The 17,059-nt window shown below is 36.2% G+C and overlaps 1 protein-coding gene across 1 annotated transcript in view; it reads left to right on the forward strand.

The window, feature by feature from the left end:
* Window positions 1–542: 542 nt before the first annotated feature.
* LOC150095329 (mitochondrial enolase superfamily member 1-like) overlaps window positions 543–17,059 on the forward strand; it is a 198,785-nt gene continuing 182,268 nt past the window's right edge. Inside the window, exon 1 of the mRNA XM_090409917.1 lies at window positions 543–753. Within this exon, the coding sequence (XP_090266043.1) occupies window positions 658–753 (96 nt within the window). The 5' untranslated portion in view covers window positions 543–657. The remainder of the gene's footprint in view (window positions 754–17,059) is intronic.

The following is a 17,059-nucleotide window of genomic DNA, read 5'->3' on the forward strand; positions in this document are numbered from 1 at the left end:
ATTGCAAGTCTCTAGTTCATGCCTGATTGTTTTTACTGTATTCAGGGAGCATTGGGCAGCAGTCGTAATATCCTTATTTTGATGGCGGGCACGAATCATCATGATACAAGTTATTCTCTTCCATGATTCAGGTGGGTTCCAGCTATCCATCCTTTCTGACATCTTGTATATGAATGAAGAAGGGTCCAAACTTTTAAATGAAGAGAAGTGTGTGTTAATACATGTAACTTACGGAAAAATATAATTAATTATAAATATGTCAAATTTATCCCGAACACCCTGTATATATATATAATATATATATATATAATATAATATATAAAATATATAATATAAATAATAAAATAATATAAAAATATTTTATAAATATATAAAATTTATATATATGGGAAAAAGGATTAAAATCAAGTTTATCAAATTCCTTGGTAACTACATAAATGTATCACTAGAATCACCATTACACCCACCTCTGTTGTGTAATGGTGATTATAGGCTTATATAGGCGTTTATTTATTCTGCACATGAGGTGTCGTTTCACTTCTTGCCCGATAGCACGTGGGCATTTAATATATTCAAGCGTATGATAACCTCTCTCGTGGTGGTAATGTTACAGCGCTAGAATCAAGCGAACAGTTAAGGTTGGCGTCTTATGTTAAGATGGCAAATTATGAAAGTACGAAGCATATTAGAGGATTAAGTGTTCGGGATGTTCGTTTTCCTACTTCATTACTTTTAGATGGATCAGACGCAATGGTTAGTTTCTAATTTGTTCTTTTTTTTTTTTTTTTTTTTTTGCAATTATGAACTAGCATTGAAGTGCATTAATAATATTAAGAATCATACGGAAATAATAAAATCTGTCTTGTTCAAACGACCTTGACAAGCGGACGATACCAACCACGTGTTGGTAGACAGCTAGCTACTACGTGCTTTACTATCAGGCGCTGCGCTTGAATTGTACGAAAACATTTCCAGTGACGGTGGTATAATTGTCATTTTTCTTTCTTTTCAACCTGGATCGGTCCACTGCTGGATGAGGGGACTCCATTCAATTAGCATTCACAGGATGATAATGCTAATGCTTTTCCAAGAATAAGAATACTTAAAGGAATACTTTTTTTTTTTTTTTTTTACAAATAAAGAAATAAAAAATAAAATAAAATGCTGTTATAGCGGGGAGGGGGGGGGTATGCATTACGAAGCAAACGCTAAACAGAGATGCCCAAGCTACAGGCCCATCATATCTTCGAGAATATATCGAAAAAAAAAAAAAAAAAGTATGTTTCAGAACATGTATGTGTAAAGTCAAATTAGTAGAATATAAGCATGCGCGCACTTGGAATTATCCATAGCATTTATAACGATATAATTGTTATAAATGCTATGGATAATTATACAAATATAAATATATCAGTTAACGTATCAGACGACTGTCTTTGCTGTTTAGTGCGAAGTCATGATGTGTCATTTGAAGTCCAAATGAGAGGGAAAAAAAAAAAACATACAATTCCAAATCCCATTGATTTTTATTTGGGGTACAATAGTAGCAAGTGGTTTTTACCATCCACGAAAGGTTGGAAACGTAACCTACTTTCTCTAGTGTAAGTGGGCGCTGGGTTAAAAAATCTAGTTTCTTTGCTGCCCTAAAGGGATCAAACGCGGTATTTTTTTTTTTTTTTTAATCCCGACCCATAATAAGTAGTGTGGTGACCTAACATATGACAAAATCTTGTCTGCCACTGAAAGACCTTAGATTTTTGCAAGCATCCATGCCGCTAAGATTCGAACACTCGTAGGGCGTTATTGGTTTTTAGAGTTCGGATGCTCTGAATTCCACTTACCACCCTGATATACGGTATGGCGCAAAAAAAAAAAAAAAAAAAAAAGTACTGAACTTTAACATCCCTATGAAATATGCCGTTGTACTGCATGCACATCAATAGAAGATCACGTGCAGAATCTACGCCTTTACATTTAGTTGTAGCAATGGTGTTGACGTTGGAAGAAAAGACATTTATTGTTGAGAATTATTTTCATTCATACGGAGTTGTAGAGCAAATAGTCCAAGCCTACGACATGGTTCGTAGTTTCCGTAAGCGTTTCCCAGGCAATATTGTCATCATTGTCTTAATCGAGAGTATTCTGTTGCAATGCAAAGAATACTCTCCCGTGGTTGCATTTGGAGAAACCACGAACTGTTAACACAAATCCGGTGTGTGCTGGAGTTAGTCTCCGAAACGCAATCAACGTCGAACAGCGGTAAAACATGGGATACCGAGGCGGTCACTACAGAGAATCCTTAAGGAGCCGAGCGCCTTTTCGTACTTCATTCAGGTGGGTCAGTTTTTAACAGCAACAGATTATGCTGCACCGCGGGAATACTGTGCAGGTGTGCTGGCTGTCTGTGAAGTTCCGTTCTTCCTCCATAATGGCTGGTTCTCGGAAGAATCGCATACCCATCTAAGCAGTCATGTAAACATACGAACTTACAGGTTTCTTGGTTTCTCGAGACCTGAAATTGTCCAAGAGAAACGTCTTCACAGTGAGTAGGTCACCGCATGATGTTCGGTTTCTGGCCATGGCATAATTGGGTCCTACTTCATTGAAGAGGGTGGTGTAACTGTAACCTTGAATAGCGATCGCTACATCAAGAATGTGTTGGTTCCGTTCACCCACGATTTGCATAGGATGTGTCGTGCAAAAACAAACATTCCATTTCGTGCACAGTTATTCCAACAGGATGGAGCAACCTGTCACACATCTCGTGGTTCTAGAGCCTATTTATCAGAACACTTCCCGGTTAGCTCATTTCGAGGTTCACAGAACTCCCATACCTTTCACGTTCTCCTTGATCTCACACCACTTGGTGTCTTTATTTGGGGTATGTTTCATTTAATTTCGTATGGTGATTCAACGGCTGTTTTACTCCCAGATAAACTCGGGGAAAACCCTGCTGTCCACGCCCAAGACCGACTAACTTGGCTATGGCTGAGGAAGATCCTTAAGCTCGTCACGTCGTCGACGAGAATCGAACCTAGGACACTCCTTCCCTATGCAATTCGCAACCAGGCATATGGTTGCGAAGTGCATAGCCACTGGGCTAACCACGCGGACTGGGGTATGTTGAAGGAATGGTATTACACCATGACCCGCCTTCACACCACCTTGATGAACTAAGGGATCAAATTGCACTATATTTCCAGCAGATGTCCTAACCCTTGTTCTCCAAAATGACAGAGAACCTTCGCACGCGCTACGAAACCTGTCTTGAAAGAGGTGCACGTATCGCGTGCATAATCTACCGTCATTAATGCTTTATGCAACCAAGATTCCACCGATAGTTGTGGATGTACATATAATGTGTAAATATATATTTCTGTGTTAATAAACCCTTTTGCTCCATAACATATATCATAGTAGTTATTCAGTGATTTTTTTCCCCTGCGCCATACTGTATTATCGTTGCTATTATAATAGCATCTCCATTGGAACTTCCAGGACTCATCCATAAGACTATTCCATACCACAGTCGCCATCTACTCCAGAAATGCAGTTTTGGCTCCGTTTTGTGCGAGAAAAAACTTGCTGCATATTCGTATGATCTTAATGCCCTCCAGCTGAAAAAAATTCCTTATGTTCTTTGCATCATAGTCAGATTGATACTAATGAATTTAAAAACAATGTTTTTCTATGTGCACTGTGTTTGTATTTTATTATTAATTTTCTTTGATACCTCCCCCTTCTCATTTTTAAATATGGACGATACTGTCCACGATCACTTTTCTCTTAAAACCCAGACACCATTTGTCGAAAAGTTTGAACGCTATTCATATATGAAACAAAGAATCAGATTCCCTGTCTGTAACAGGAGCAATAATCAAAAAGAATAGGCTGTTATTATTGGTCAGAAATCTGTAAGTCAGTAAACGAGACGAATGTGTTACATCTGCATATGTTTAATTACATATTCTTCCCTGAATAATATATATAAGATTTTAGTAATACAGAGATTATAAGTATTTTGCCAAAAGAAGTTACCATAAGGTGTTTTAACCTTATTAAATAAAAATCTCAGGAGGAGATATAAATGTAGAAAGTATTTTACCTTGGGTAACATAAATGTTAAAGATACCAAGCAATTTTAAACCTGGTTTTTCTCCATTTCCCAAGTAAGCAAACAGACAAACAAGTCAAGTTTGCACCCTGCAAGTGTTGCAAGTCAGGTAAAATAGGTATATATATATCAGGGGCAAATATTCCGGGTGTGCTAAGTGTGCGGTGCTCATCCACGAAATGTCAGTATCGCTGATATTATATTTTTGCATTTATTCCCGTTAAAGACTCCCCTAATTGTTTGCAGACTTTGCATGATTCCTAAAATTAAACGCAATATACTAATTCTTCATTGCCCTCTCCACGAGGATAATGAAGCATTAGTGCTTCATGAAGAGGGCACTTTTTGACGCGTAAACATTTCGTCATATTCGTGATAATAGCCCTGCTGTGCATTCAAAATGCACACACTTTTGTGCCCTTTGTAAAGAGGACGCAGCAGATCAAATTCTTAGCGTTCTAGTATTTTTAGACCACTGAGAAGGTGAGGCTGGGAGGGCTCACCCAGTACCTAGTGGCTGTGATTGGTTATTGTGTCAACTAATCCAATTGAACATTGTCAATTGTCATGAGTTGAGTGCCTTCTATATCCAATGACTGTATTACAAACGGCTGTTACACATGTTTTCTGGAACTGAAAATTTGAAAGTGGATGTTAGGAGAAAAAAATCTGAATGTTTCTCTTGCTATGCAGTATAGCATCTGTTGAGGTTGCAAAGTTTTTTTAACGGTATAGAGACATTTTTATTCTAGTCTTCGGAAACAACAGACAGTAAAAAATATCTATTCCTGAATAAAAATGAATATTCTGTGTATTATAAGACGTTGATTTACAAAAAAAAAAAAAAAAAAAAATACCAGCATATGTGAGATTGATAAGACAGATGAACCGCTAATACTTAAAAACAAACAAACTAATGAATGTAGGATTCCCGAAAGTGTGGATAATTCCGATAATGATCGGATGTTATGTACACTGAGTCTCAGTTAACAAAAGAAAATTCTTGGAAAACGCAGCAAAAAATATACACGTAATATGGGAAATAAATTTTACGAAATGATTGGCTGCTCCATCAAACCATATTTATTCCTGTCATACTCTGTCTCCTCGTAATTTTATTTTTTAATTATGCCATCATAAATTCATGTCTAAACTATAGGCTCGTACTATTCGCTCTACCCAGCAACTTATACGACACACACACATACCACAAATGTTAATTATTAATAATTCGTTTAGTATTAATGAAAGTATTTCTATTCACACTTATTCTTTCCTTTTATTTCCTATTCTCACATGTCTTATATATGATGCTTCACATATTTTCATCTTTGAGTATTTCAAATATACCAACCAAATATTGCATTCTCCTTCATTGTTGTTTTCTAATAAATCCTAAAACAAACGGATTGTTCCCCCACTGCAGAGTATTCAAAGTTATCCTGCAATTAATTACACTGGACCAATTAAGATGAGCTTTGATGCTCTATGCACTCTCAAAACTTGCGTACATCGATAAAAATGCAATCAATCATGGAGACACCATGTGGCGCGTCAGTGAATAAGCTACTATAAGATTGTGCCCCCTAATTTACCGTTATTGCGAGTGTTTTTCCATTGAAATTAACCATCAAACGGAAACCTAACAGCGGGTGCCGAGCAGCGGAATACTTCAGTACAACCTGTAAGTGCTTTTTGTGTATTAAAACAGCTGTCCTCCCAATTCAAAATCAGCCACGTGTAAGCGCTCACGATGCCTACTGTACGCAGCAAAGATGGCGGGACTAAAAGCCAACGGCGAACGAGTTCTCGGTTGTCGACCGCCACCGACAACCCAATTACGTGCCGCAACTGCAAAACCGGTGTCACAAATAAAAAAGGGCATATTCTGCGAGTTCTGTTGCCACTGGTTGTACGCGTCCTGTTCAATTTTCAATTCAATTTTCCTTCGAAAATTGACCAAGCTGCACATAAGCTACTCATCGAACTTAACCAGCCGTTCTTCTGTTCGCTGTGCCTTCCTTCGGTAAAACAACTTCTGAATGTAGGCAAACGTGTCGAAAATATCGAACAGCATATCAATGCTTTAAATGAAACTTTCACCGACAAAATACGTGCAGTCGAAGCTAAGCTAGATCAAATCGAAAACCAGCGCAACGCAAGCTCCACTCCGCCAGTGAAAGAACTTCGCGATCTAATCGCATCAACGGTAAAAAACTTGGAGGCTGAACACAAAAAAAACTCAACGTCATCATTCTGAATTTCCGGTCGGAAAACGGAAAATCACGACAAGAGGACATCAAGAAATTAGCCGAAGAATGCAACATCGACCCCGAGAATATCGTCAGGTGCTATCGTTTCGGGCCTATAAATAAAAGGACGGTACGAACTTTCCGCGCCTAGTAAAAGTGACTTGCGACACGCCGACAAGCACATCAAAAATAATAACAGCGATCAACAACGAGTTCAAAGACTTCTGCCCCCAATCGCACATACGTGCACAACTAGACTTATCATCTGCACAATGAGAACGAAGACAACTCGAAGAAAAACGTCAAAATGGTGACAACATTTTTTAGCAATTATTTTTTAATAGCTGGATTTTTACTAGGACGGCTCGCACAGAATAGCGCTAAACTAATCCATAATAAACTGTATATAACATTAGTGGCCAAATCCCGGCTCACGAGCCACTTGCAGCGATAATGTTCTTTGCGGCTCTCCAAGTTTTTTTTTTTTTTTTTTATTGTTTATCATACAAAAATTCATGATGCATATACTGTAAAACATTTGTCACGGACATATAAATGTGTGTGTGTGTGTGTGTGTGTGTGTGTGTGTGTGTATATATATATATATATATATATATATATATATATATATACACACATTTATTTAATCTTATATTATTCTCTTCTATTCTGTATAGTATGTATTTATATTTAATTATTTTTTAATAATTAAATTTTTTATAAAATATCATCCGGCTCGCGAACATCTGAAAAACCTCATAATGTGATTCTTTTGGTCTAGGAAATTTGGGCCACCGCGGAATATGAGTATATACTGAACATTACTATTAAAAAGTTTCGTGTGGGATATGAATTTTTGGACGGTATATCTGGGATATCTTAATTGCAAACTTTGATTTGGGAAAAAAAAAAATGTTTAGCAAGAACTAGAATCGATGGAGCCAGTTCGTATTGGCAATGCATCCAGTAGGCATTGGAAAGGCCCATGATTTTTCATTGTTCTAATCGACAGAATTGTAAAAGTGTTGGCGGTGTTAACAGAAAGCATAGAGGATAAAACATGAAGGATAGAGGATAACTTATTAGAATGTGAACAGACGAATAAACCCAATTTTGAAATGACGATGTGAACAGTAATTCTATAATTAACTTAAATAAAATAAAAATTATATATATATATATATATATATATATTTCTCAATCCTCTTTATTACCGTATCTCTCTATTTTTATGTTTTAGAATCCTTGGCTTATGTCTAAATAATCTTAATTATTTGTTACAGTAATGTGTACGTCAGTGATGTAAGTGCCGCATGGCTTCAAGTGCGGATCTCAAGCTAATTTCATAAATCAAGAATGTTAAAGCTAATAATATTTGTTAAGTGTCCATTAATATTTGTTAAAAGTAAAAAGAATGTTAATGTTTAATATTTTTTAAAAACAAAGTTAACCATAATAATGAAAACTTGGAGACAAAAACGCTTCATGACGTTTCTTTATTCGTCATTCACCTATAATCAAGTGTGTGTGTGTGTGTGTGTGTGTGTGTGTGTGTGTGTGTGTGTGTGTGTGTGTGTGATTTAAAGACAAACCTTCTAAAAGAAACTGTACAAACTTGTTTCAAGTAGGTTTTGTCAAACATCCATATTAGGATTCGAACACAACAGCTTTAATTAATATTTTGTCAATTGAAAACCTAAAATAAATTTATTTAATAAATAAATAGTATATTTAAGTAAGTAGAGGTGGCGAAGACACGGTGGTGTAGCTAGAGGTTTTGCCGCTCGCGGCGGTCCCTGAGTTTGCCTCCCCTCTCAATACATACCAAAAATACTACTACAAAAAGTCGAAACGACGTATAGGGAAATAAATTAAAACACTGTTTATTTTTTAATAAAACTTTAATTTCGACATTCTGAAATGTTGTTATTATTATTATTTATTTTATTTTATTTTTTGCTTTTCTGTTAGCAAAATCGTCGATGACATTGGCGAAGTCTGTTTTTCTAAATAAAATTGATTAAGTTATTCTTGATTCAGAAAAACTCCTCTCACAACTAGCAACACTTACAGCAATTGTGAGGAAAATTCGCAGTAGTATGACTATATTTGGAAATGAGTTCTCGAAACTGTATTTTAGAATTAACTGCGAAAGTTCAAAAAGGTTCAAAGTGCCGCCCGGGGCGGACCCCCCCCCCTAGTTACGCCTCTGCGAAGATAGCGTGCTCACGTTTGTCATATTAAAGTTCAAAATAGGCTTTCTCGTTCTCTCATACCCTTAAATGAGTTATTTATCCTCTGTCCATTGTCGAATTAACCGCTCCAAGGATATTCCAAAGACTGCATCTCAAGTTTTGATTGAAGATATGAAAAAAAAAAAAAATTAATAATTCTAATATTATGTTATGTTCAACATAAATTGTTGAGTAAAAGACACTTAAATGTGTCAGTAGTCATTTCGACCTTCATATAATAAAATGAATGTGATTAGTTTCTCTTGTTTCATTGTTTTATATCATTCATATTACTTTGCGAGCTTATACTTACGGACATAACGAGAAAAGGGATCTTAAAATTGTGTATGATCCCATAATTTATTATCTTTATTTGAATTCTGTTTTTATTTTAGGAACACGTTATGGTTTCTGTAACACTAATAGGAACCTTAACAACTCTTTCTGTTCATAAAGTACAGTTAACTATTAAAACAGTTTGTGTGTGTGTGCGCGCGCGAACGTCACCTAACTCTTTTAAACTTTCATTCTCTACAACTATATCACATGAATATGTATAAGTGCAGTAAAGTAAGCTTCAAGGTAAACTACTACTCACTGTTTTTTCTCTTGCACGAACATAAAAGTACGGGGGTTGTTGGTTTAGTCAAAAGGACGTATAAAAAAACACGTTAGCTATTTTTGTATGTGATTTTATTGAGCAATTTTTTATTTGAAATCGGTACATATATGCTGTCTCCAGTTTTTCCTGGTTACTATAATAATATATTGGTTTAAAATTAAATAGTTACCTGTTAAATTTAAGACTTGAAAGCAAACCTATTTTTGAAATTTCCTATTTTTTCCCCTTAATTTTTAAGCCAATTCGATAAATTTATTATCTCCCTCAAACTTCTAGACCAGTGGTTCTCAAAGGGTGCGCCAGGGCGCACTGGTGCGCCCTGTGGTATTCCAGAGAAATAGGTGTCCAGCTATAAAAATAATATAGTTACTCTATTATACCTTTTCATTACAGATATACCGCTTTTTTTTTTGTCAACACATCATTATTATGTTAATTAACAGCGGTTTTTCTTGCAAAGATAACAAGAATATGGTTTATTCTTGTTGTGTATATTACTTATTTTAAAAGTGTTGGAAGTGGATGTTATGTGCATATTACTTATTTCCAGATAAATACACCCAAATAAAATGGACAGATTTCTCAAAAAGAAGCGTGATATTGAAGAATCAGATTCTGGAAGTGAGGCAAAAGTTAAGTGCAAGTAAGAAAGCAAAATCGCGGTCTACTCGCAAATATAATGAAAGTTATTTAAGCTTTGGTTTCACTTGGACCGGAAGTGAAGATCATCCTTTGCCGCTATGTTTAGTATGTGGATGTAAAATGGCAAATGAATCGTTGCTTCCTAGTAAATTGAGTAAACATTTTAAAACTGTACATTCTAATTTACGAGATAAATCTAAGTTTTTCCAAGAGATTGTCTGAACAGCAAACAAAAGCGGCAAATTCTTTTAAAAATATAATGACTGTTTCTGATAAAGCTCAAATCGCTTCTTATCAAGTCTCAGAACTGATAGCAAAAAATATGAAAGGTCATACCTTTAGGTGATTCACTTATTTTGCCTGCATGCAAAAAATTGGTCATGACAATGCTAGGAAATGAAGCAGCAATGAAAATAAGCAAGATTCTATAATACGCCTGTGAACTGTATCGTTGGACAGAGTTCACAGGCGTATTATAGAAATGTCTTCTGATATCGAGAAAAATGTATGCAGTAATAAACTTCACTATTCAAATTTTGCATTGCAAGTTGATGAGTCAACAGACATTACCAACTAGGCGCAACTCTTAGCATTCTTCCGTTTTATTAATGAAGATCAAATAGTAAATCAGTTTCTTTTTTGCAAAGAATTAAGTGTGTCTACAAAAGGTGAGGACGTTTTTAACATTTTGAATAGCTATCTTGATAAATGGCAGTTAACATGGAAGTCGTGTGTAGGCATTTATACGGATGGAGCCCCTTCCATGGTAGGCTGTGTTAAGGGCCTTACATCTTTTGTAAAAAAACAAAATGAGAATGTTATCGTAACTCACTGCTTTTTCTTCACAGGGAGGCCTTGATGGCAAAAACGTTGGGAGAAAAATTAAGAGAAGAGTTGTTCAGATGGTAAACTTTATTAAAACAAGACCTGTCAAATCCCGTTTATTCAAAAAGCTTTGTATCGATATGGATTCACAACACAGACGGCTGCTTTTACACACTGAGGTGAGGTGGCTGTCAAGGGGGAAAGTACTTATCCGTGTACACGAGCTACGACAAGAACTTCTTGCGTTTTTTGAAGAGATGAAACAATTACATTTTTGTAACCTCCTTCGGTGCGAATTTTGGATTGCCAGGTTACAGTATTTGGCCGATATATTTCAGCAGCTCAATATTTTGAATACTGGCATGCAAGGGAAAGAAGAAAATATTCTCACATCCACTGACATAATGAAAGCGTTTCAGAGAAAACTACAGATTTGGAAAAGAAAAGCTGTTGAAGGTAATTTGGAAATGTTTCCATTGGTAAGTAACACTTCCAATAATAGTCGAACATTTAACAAGTTTAGAAGAAAAATTGTTCTTATTTTCCATCACGTAACACTGAACAATACGATTAGATTAGAAACCCATTTATGGAAACTTCAAGTGATTTTGGTTTAACATTAACAGAAGAAGAAGAATTGGCAGCTATATCCACTGATCGTGGATTGATGATTAAACATAAGGAATTGTTTCTTGAAGCCTTTTGGATTTCTATAAAAGAAGAATATGTGTCAATATCTAAAAAAGCTTTGAACATTTTACTTCAATTTTCAACATCATATTTATGTGGATTAGGATTTTCTACCCTCACCACAATTAAGTGTGAAAAGAGAGGAACTCTTCAATGTACTGACGAGGTGGTGGATGTCTCTTGGCCTCATCCGGTTCATTCCACAGATGTTCAGTAGTGTTGAGATTAGGGCTCTGTGGAGACCAGTCAAGTGTGCTTGAAAACGACGTAGTTACAGTAGCATGGTGTATGACGTGGTATATTGTCTTGCTGAAAGAGACAATGGTCAGTTTCATAGAAACGCCACAAAGTAGGAAGCATTGCATTGTCCAGAATGTTCAGATAACTCTCGGAGTTCAATGTACGCGGCACCACAGAGGTCTGAGGCCAAACCAGGAAAAACAGGGCCATACATCTCTGCCACCTCCGAATTTCATACTGTAGTTGGGATTACGCACTCTGATAAGAGACATTCACCGCGAATCCACCACACTCATCCATCTGCTCGGTAGAAAGTGTAATTCGTCGCTCCATAACAGAGCTTTCCAAGCTTCCATCTCGCATTGTACACGCTCTTTGTACCACTAAAGACGACTCTACATGTTGGTTCGGGTAATGTGGGGCTTACATATCAGCACTGTCGGTGTCAGGTTATTTTGCGCCCTAGGCAAAGTTTACAAGTGCGTCCCTTATTTCGCAAGTTGGATATTTTTTAAATGAAATTTTAAATATAAAAATTTTTAATTAATTTGAAAATAATCCGTTATAATTCATTTACAAAAAAAAGTTATAAAATACCGAAATTTAATATTTTAAAATGTTAACGTTTTAAAATATTTATCTTAACCGAATTTTAAATAGCGGTAAGTTCAAATCATTTAGGTAAGGAACGAAAAAGAACAAAGAGCTAAATAGTAAAATAGTGTGAGGGATAAGGAAAAAGAATCGATACCTAAATCATATATCACTATTTAATTTTGATATTTTTAGTAAAGCATAGCTTGAAGTTTTGCGCCCCTTCGTGGCTTGCGCCCTAGGCGGTTGTCTAGTTTGCCTAAATGGTAACGCCGGCCCTGCATATCAGTCCCATCATGGAAACCCATGTTGTGATCCTCGGTTCTGCATGCTTTTGTGCAGATTCGTGTTCTAGTCGATGCCCGAAACTTCGCATTCAACATGTCGGCCGACGAATGGAGTTTTTTTTTTTTTAACAAGCACGTTCTGTGAGTGCGTGGTGGGTCGTCCACTGTGGGTAGACTGTAGCACTTGCAGTTGACTCCCTGCGCTTCCATCTCAGTATGGTATCATCGATTGTTGACCTGGGATGACCAATTTTCAAAAATTTGCCGAAAAGATAGGCCTGTAACAGGCATCCTATCATAACGCCTCTTTCAGACTCGGTCATTCCTTTATCGGAGCCATTCTACCTGGACACAGTTGTGCTGACTTGGAGCATCATATTCCTCCAATTTATACTGGCTACAAACACGTATGGCACCATACGTGTTTGTAGCCAGTATAAATCGGAAAGTTGCGATATTAATCACAACCGTGAAAAGTTGCGATATTAATTTCAACTAACCGAAGTCTTGATTACGGTCTGAGAGTATACTGATGTTTCCTTTCACTGTCTCATTATTAGATGCTCCTCAATGATCGAGAGATGTACTTTTTTATTTAATTATGAGGACTAGTTTTGTTTTAACTAAAGAAATTGGAACGAAGGTGGATTTTCGCATATTTTTCTTATTTTAATTAACGGCAGCGTTGCGAGTGGGGTCATAAATATAACCTTCTTTGGTCACTGCACTTTCTACACATACCAGCCACTGAATTAGAAACTTTTATTCGCCAGTGGTTTCATCGATCCTCTTCAATTCCAGCGCATAGTTCGGTGAGATATGGGAGAGCACGGGATATCTCACCTTTTGAGAAACCATTCAGCTCTGCTGTTTTCAAAATCGTGGCTCAAGCCAGATGGGTATCTACCATGGGAAAAATGTTTTACCCATTGTGATCAATGCTGTTGCCGATTACTGACCACTAGTTGCCTAGAACACGTGGTGACGTACGTGACCATTGCATATAAACTGCGTAGTGAACTTTATATCTTCATAAAGCTTTCTAATTTAGTGGCAGGTATGTGTAGTTGCCTTTCTTGAGTTGGTCAGCCTGTTTATTTGGATTTACTGCCGAAGCAACTGAGGCTATGGAAGTTAATATATTGTCTGTCAATTGCATATCTATTGGGATTTGCCTGTTTTTTTAAAGGTTTGTCAGCGACTGACCACGTGAATTCAGGAGGATGCTTCATTCTGGCCTACCGGAAGCTTTTTTTTTCTCTTTTGTTAATGCTTATGCTTACAAGATTAGCCAGCACCAAAAACCTAAGAATACTCATGAAAAATTAACTATCATGAGAGCAAATGAGTCATTGTAATAGGGAAATCGTTGATTATATGACCAGGGATTAGAAATGTTATTAGCATGTTGTGGGGTGCTCTGCCAATACATCCCCTTAATTTTGGTCTAACCTGTGGAATATACGACCAAAATTCTCCCCACCATTAACTGTCCGAGTAATAATAATAATAGCTGATTTTATTGGGATAAGTAAATCGCTTCAGTTTTTAATTGTATCTAAACTTTTATGATAGGCCTCATCACTAGAAGAGAAAGAGGCTAAGCCGAAATCAAATTTCACAGATGCTCGCTCATATCTGAGTGCCTTGACTGGTTGCCATCAAAATATTATCCCATTCCAGGGAAGGTGAAAATATTCAGGCAAGATCCGAAAACACATTCGAGTGTTTGTATTGCTCCCGAAATCATAAACAAATTACGGGTGCCTGTGTAACCCTCTGGATATTGCATTTGCTTCCATAGCTCTAGATCCCTCGAATAAAAACTGTTCGATTCACTGTTATAGGTTCGATTGTAGTCGACAACTAGAGGAATTTTGTAAGCTTTTCTTCGACTGTGTCCCGAGTTAATCGGTCTTTGGCACACAGGCAAGTGTTTTACTGTTTCATCTGTTAAGATTAGGACTTTGAGATGGCGACACTTGTCTGCCGCAATCTATTCCCTAAAGCCTGATTTAGTGATATCATCAAGCTCACTTGCCAATCAGGCTGAAGGTTGTGGATCGACTGCTTATTAAGCTTCAAAAAGTTAGTGTTAAAGAAGCTACTCTTCTTAATTATAAACGTCGTTAGAGGATATTTTAAAAAAAATATAAACAGTACACTATGAGTTTGGACCATTATTATCATGAGTTTTTCTCAACAAGCATTGCTTCGGAGCAGTTGATGATGTGGCAACTCTTTTGAAGAGTTTGCTAACACCCCCAGTTGGGGCCGGATTGGAGGTTTTAGATTGTTAATTTAAGGTTATTGGGACTCCTAATCTCTAACTTCTAAGAGGTCCCGTAACTGAGTAAATGTTCTAGATTTAACTTTTTTATTTTAGGTTTAAATCTAGAAAATTTTCAGTGGTCCTTGTAGTGTGGGGCCAAATGCATAAATTCGGCATGCTTTCGTGCATGCATCGTGTTTGGGTATTCTATTAAAATATTTTCTGCCTCGCTGTAGAAAGTATATTTACGGAGCGTAAGACGAATCTCTTAGTATAATACATGGTGTAAAGATAGATAATGGCATGTTTATATATAAAACTGCTCTTTAATATATTGCTAGTTCAATAGTTGTTTCTCCGCAAAAATTTTATTTTTTTTATGAATTCAGAGCATAATGTTTGCGAACTATTAGTTCGCATATAACTTAATTTACCAAAATTGAATTATAATAGACTGCATACTTGGTGCATATTTTTCATATTGAGTCGCTTCATTGTAGGATAATAAGGAGTACAAGGGACTCCTTGTTGCGTATGGCGAATATCATCTCAGGTGACTAAACTGTAGAAACTGCGTTTTTATAATGAGGCCCTCAGACGGTCGCTTCTTTCTCATGCCATTCGGCATAATGCTATTCTTTTCGGAGGTAAAGCATTTAAACATGTTCATAATTTTCCATTGAAAATAATCGCTTTCCAAATTAGCGATTTTTTTTTTTTTTTTTTTTTTTTTTTTTTTTCCCAGTCAAAAGGTAAATTTCAATTAACGATAATAAGAAAGCCTCCATGATGCAGTACTTTTTCTCCCGTCAAATTTTTCCCCAAATTTTCCTGTTATCTCGGAGAATATATCCGAAATGCGGTGAGTTTCTATTCAAAATAAAGAAACATCTCATCTTTAACTTGTTAGGCTTAATAGTCTGTTGCACGTGTATGATGATGGAACAGTTAACGTTTCCTTGTTTACTGTATCAGTTACATGTATTCTCTCGCTGGTTTGTGGGATAAAACATCTGTTTCTAGCAAGAAAGAAAAAAAAAAATCAGTCATGTATAAGAGTCTAAGACAAAATCAAATATTTCATGTGTGCACGCTGACTGACTGAACAGTTGCCTGAACAAAATGCTAATCCATTTCCTGAGGGCTAGAAACTTATTCTGGATTTACAAAGAATCATGTAATTGAATTCGAACTCACATTACACATCTTCAAGGAAATACCCTTCTCTTAATTTTAAATATTTTAAGGACTATTCTTTTCTTTATCTTATTTGATTTAATTTTCTTATCTTATGAACTGTCTGAATTGTGGTATGGTATTATCACAATTCAGACAGTGATTCAAGAGTCGCACCTGAATATAAAATTGAAATAACGCATTTTTTATTCGTTGTAATTTTTATGTCCTTTTGCTTTACTATATTTTCATCACTATATATAATGTTTACGCTTTGCAATGTCAAGCGTAAAAATGTTACCAGCTATAGGACTGAAAAGCGTGCCATTGCGGGTGGTTAGAGCCCTGGGGACCCAATAAATGCTTCTAAAATTAACTAACGAAATCACTGGGTTTCCGAACTATGTAATTCTTAAATCACCCACCGTACTAATTACTAGTGTACTAATGCTTAATCCTGGGTAAGATATAATAATAATTAATAATAAACTCATTGCAAAGAATCCAAACAGTTTTGTATCTGGTGGAAGATCAAGGTCATTTTCTGATTATCTAAAGCTTAGAATTCAAGCATTAGGTAATCGAGAAATGACCTTTGATCGTTCATATCAGAGGTAGATATTGCTCTCTACATTCTTGAAACGCCATGTTTAAAAAGACAATGAAATGCGATTTGAGTAAAGTTTCAGAAAATGATAATGGATTTCTGTTTGTCGTGTTCACAAAGTAACAACTTCTTTCTTTTATGTTCAGTTTACAATGTTATGAGACGATATTAATTGTTTTTAGTATCCCTTCTAGTTGAGATTCCATAGTTCAGTTGGTTCCGCGGAAGCCCTGTGGTTGGAAATTCACGTCTGACTTGAACAACTTTTATGAAGGTTTTTCAGCTTGTGAGTTAGCCGATTTCATAATGGTTTTCCTCCTGGAATCTTTTCTTTCTCCGCTAGACAAAAACCAGCCAGGAAAAAAAAAATAATAATAAATAAATCATGCGATTAACCACCTTATTTCAAAATTATGGTCACTCTGGCCAAGGATACTCGCCAGATCTTTGGCCATCTTTAAGTACCGTGGATTATTATCTCCTTCAAGTGACAGCTGCCGGCCT

This window comes from Typopeltis vanoorti, chromosome 20, assembly GCF_054136105.1.
Source record: "Typopeltis vanoorti isolate ZY-2024b chromosome 20, IOZ_Tvanoo_1.0, whole genome shotgun sequence".
Taxonomy (NCBI): Eukaryota; Metazoa; Arthropoda; class Arachnida; order Uropygi; family Thelyphonidae; genus Typopeltis; species Typopeltis vanoorti.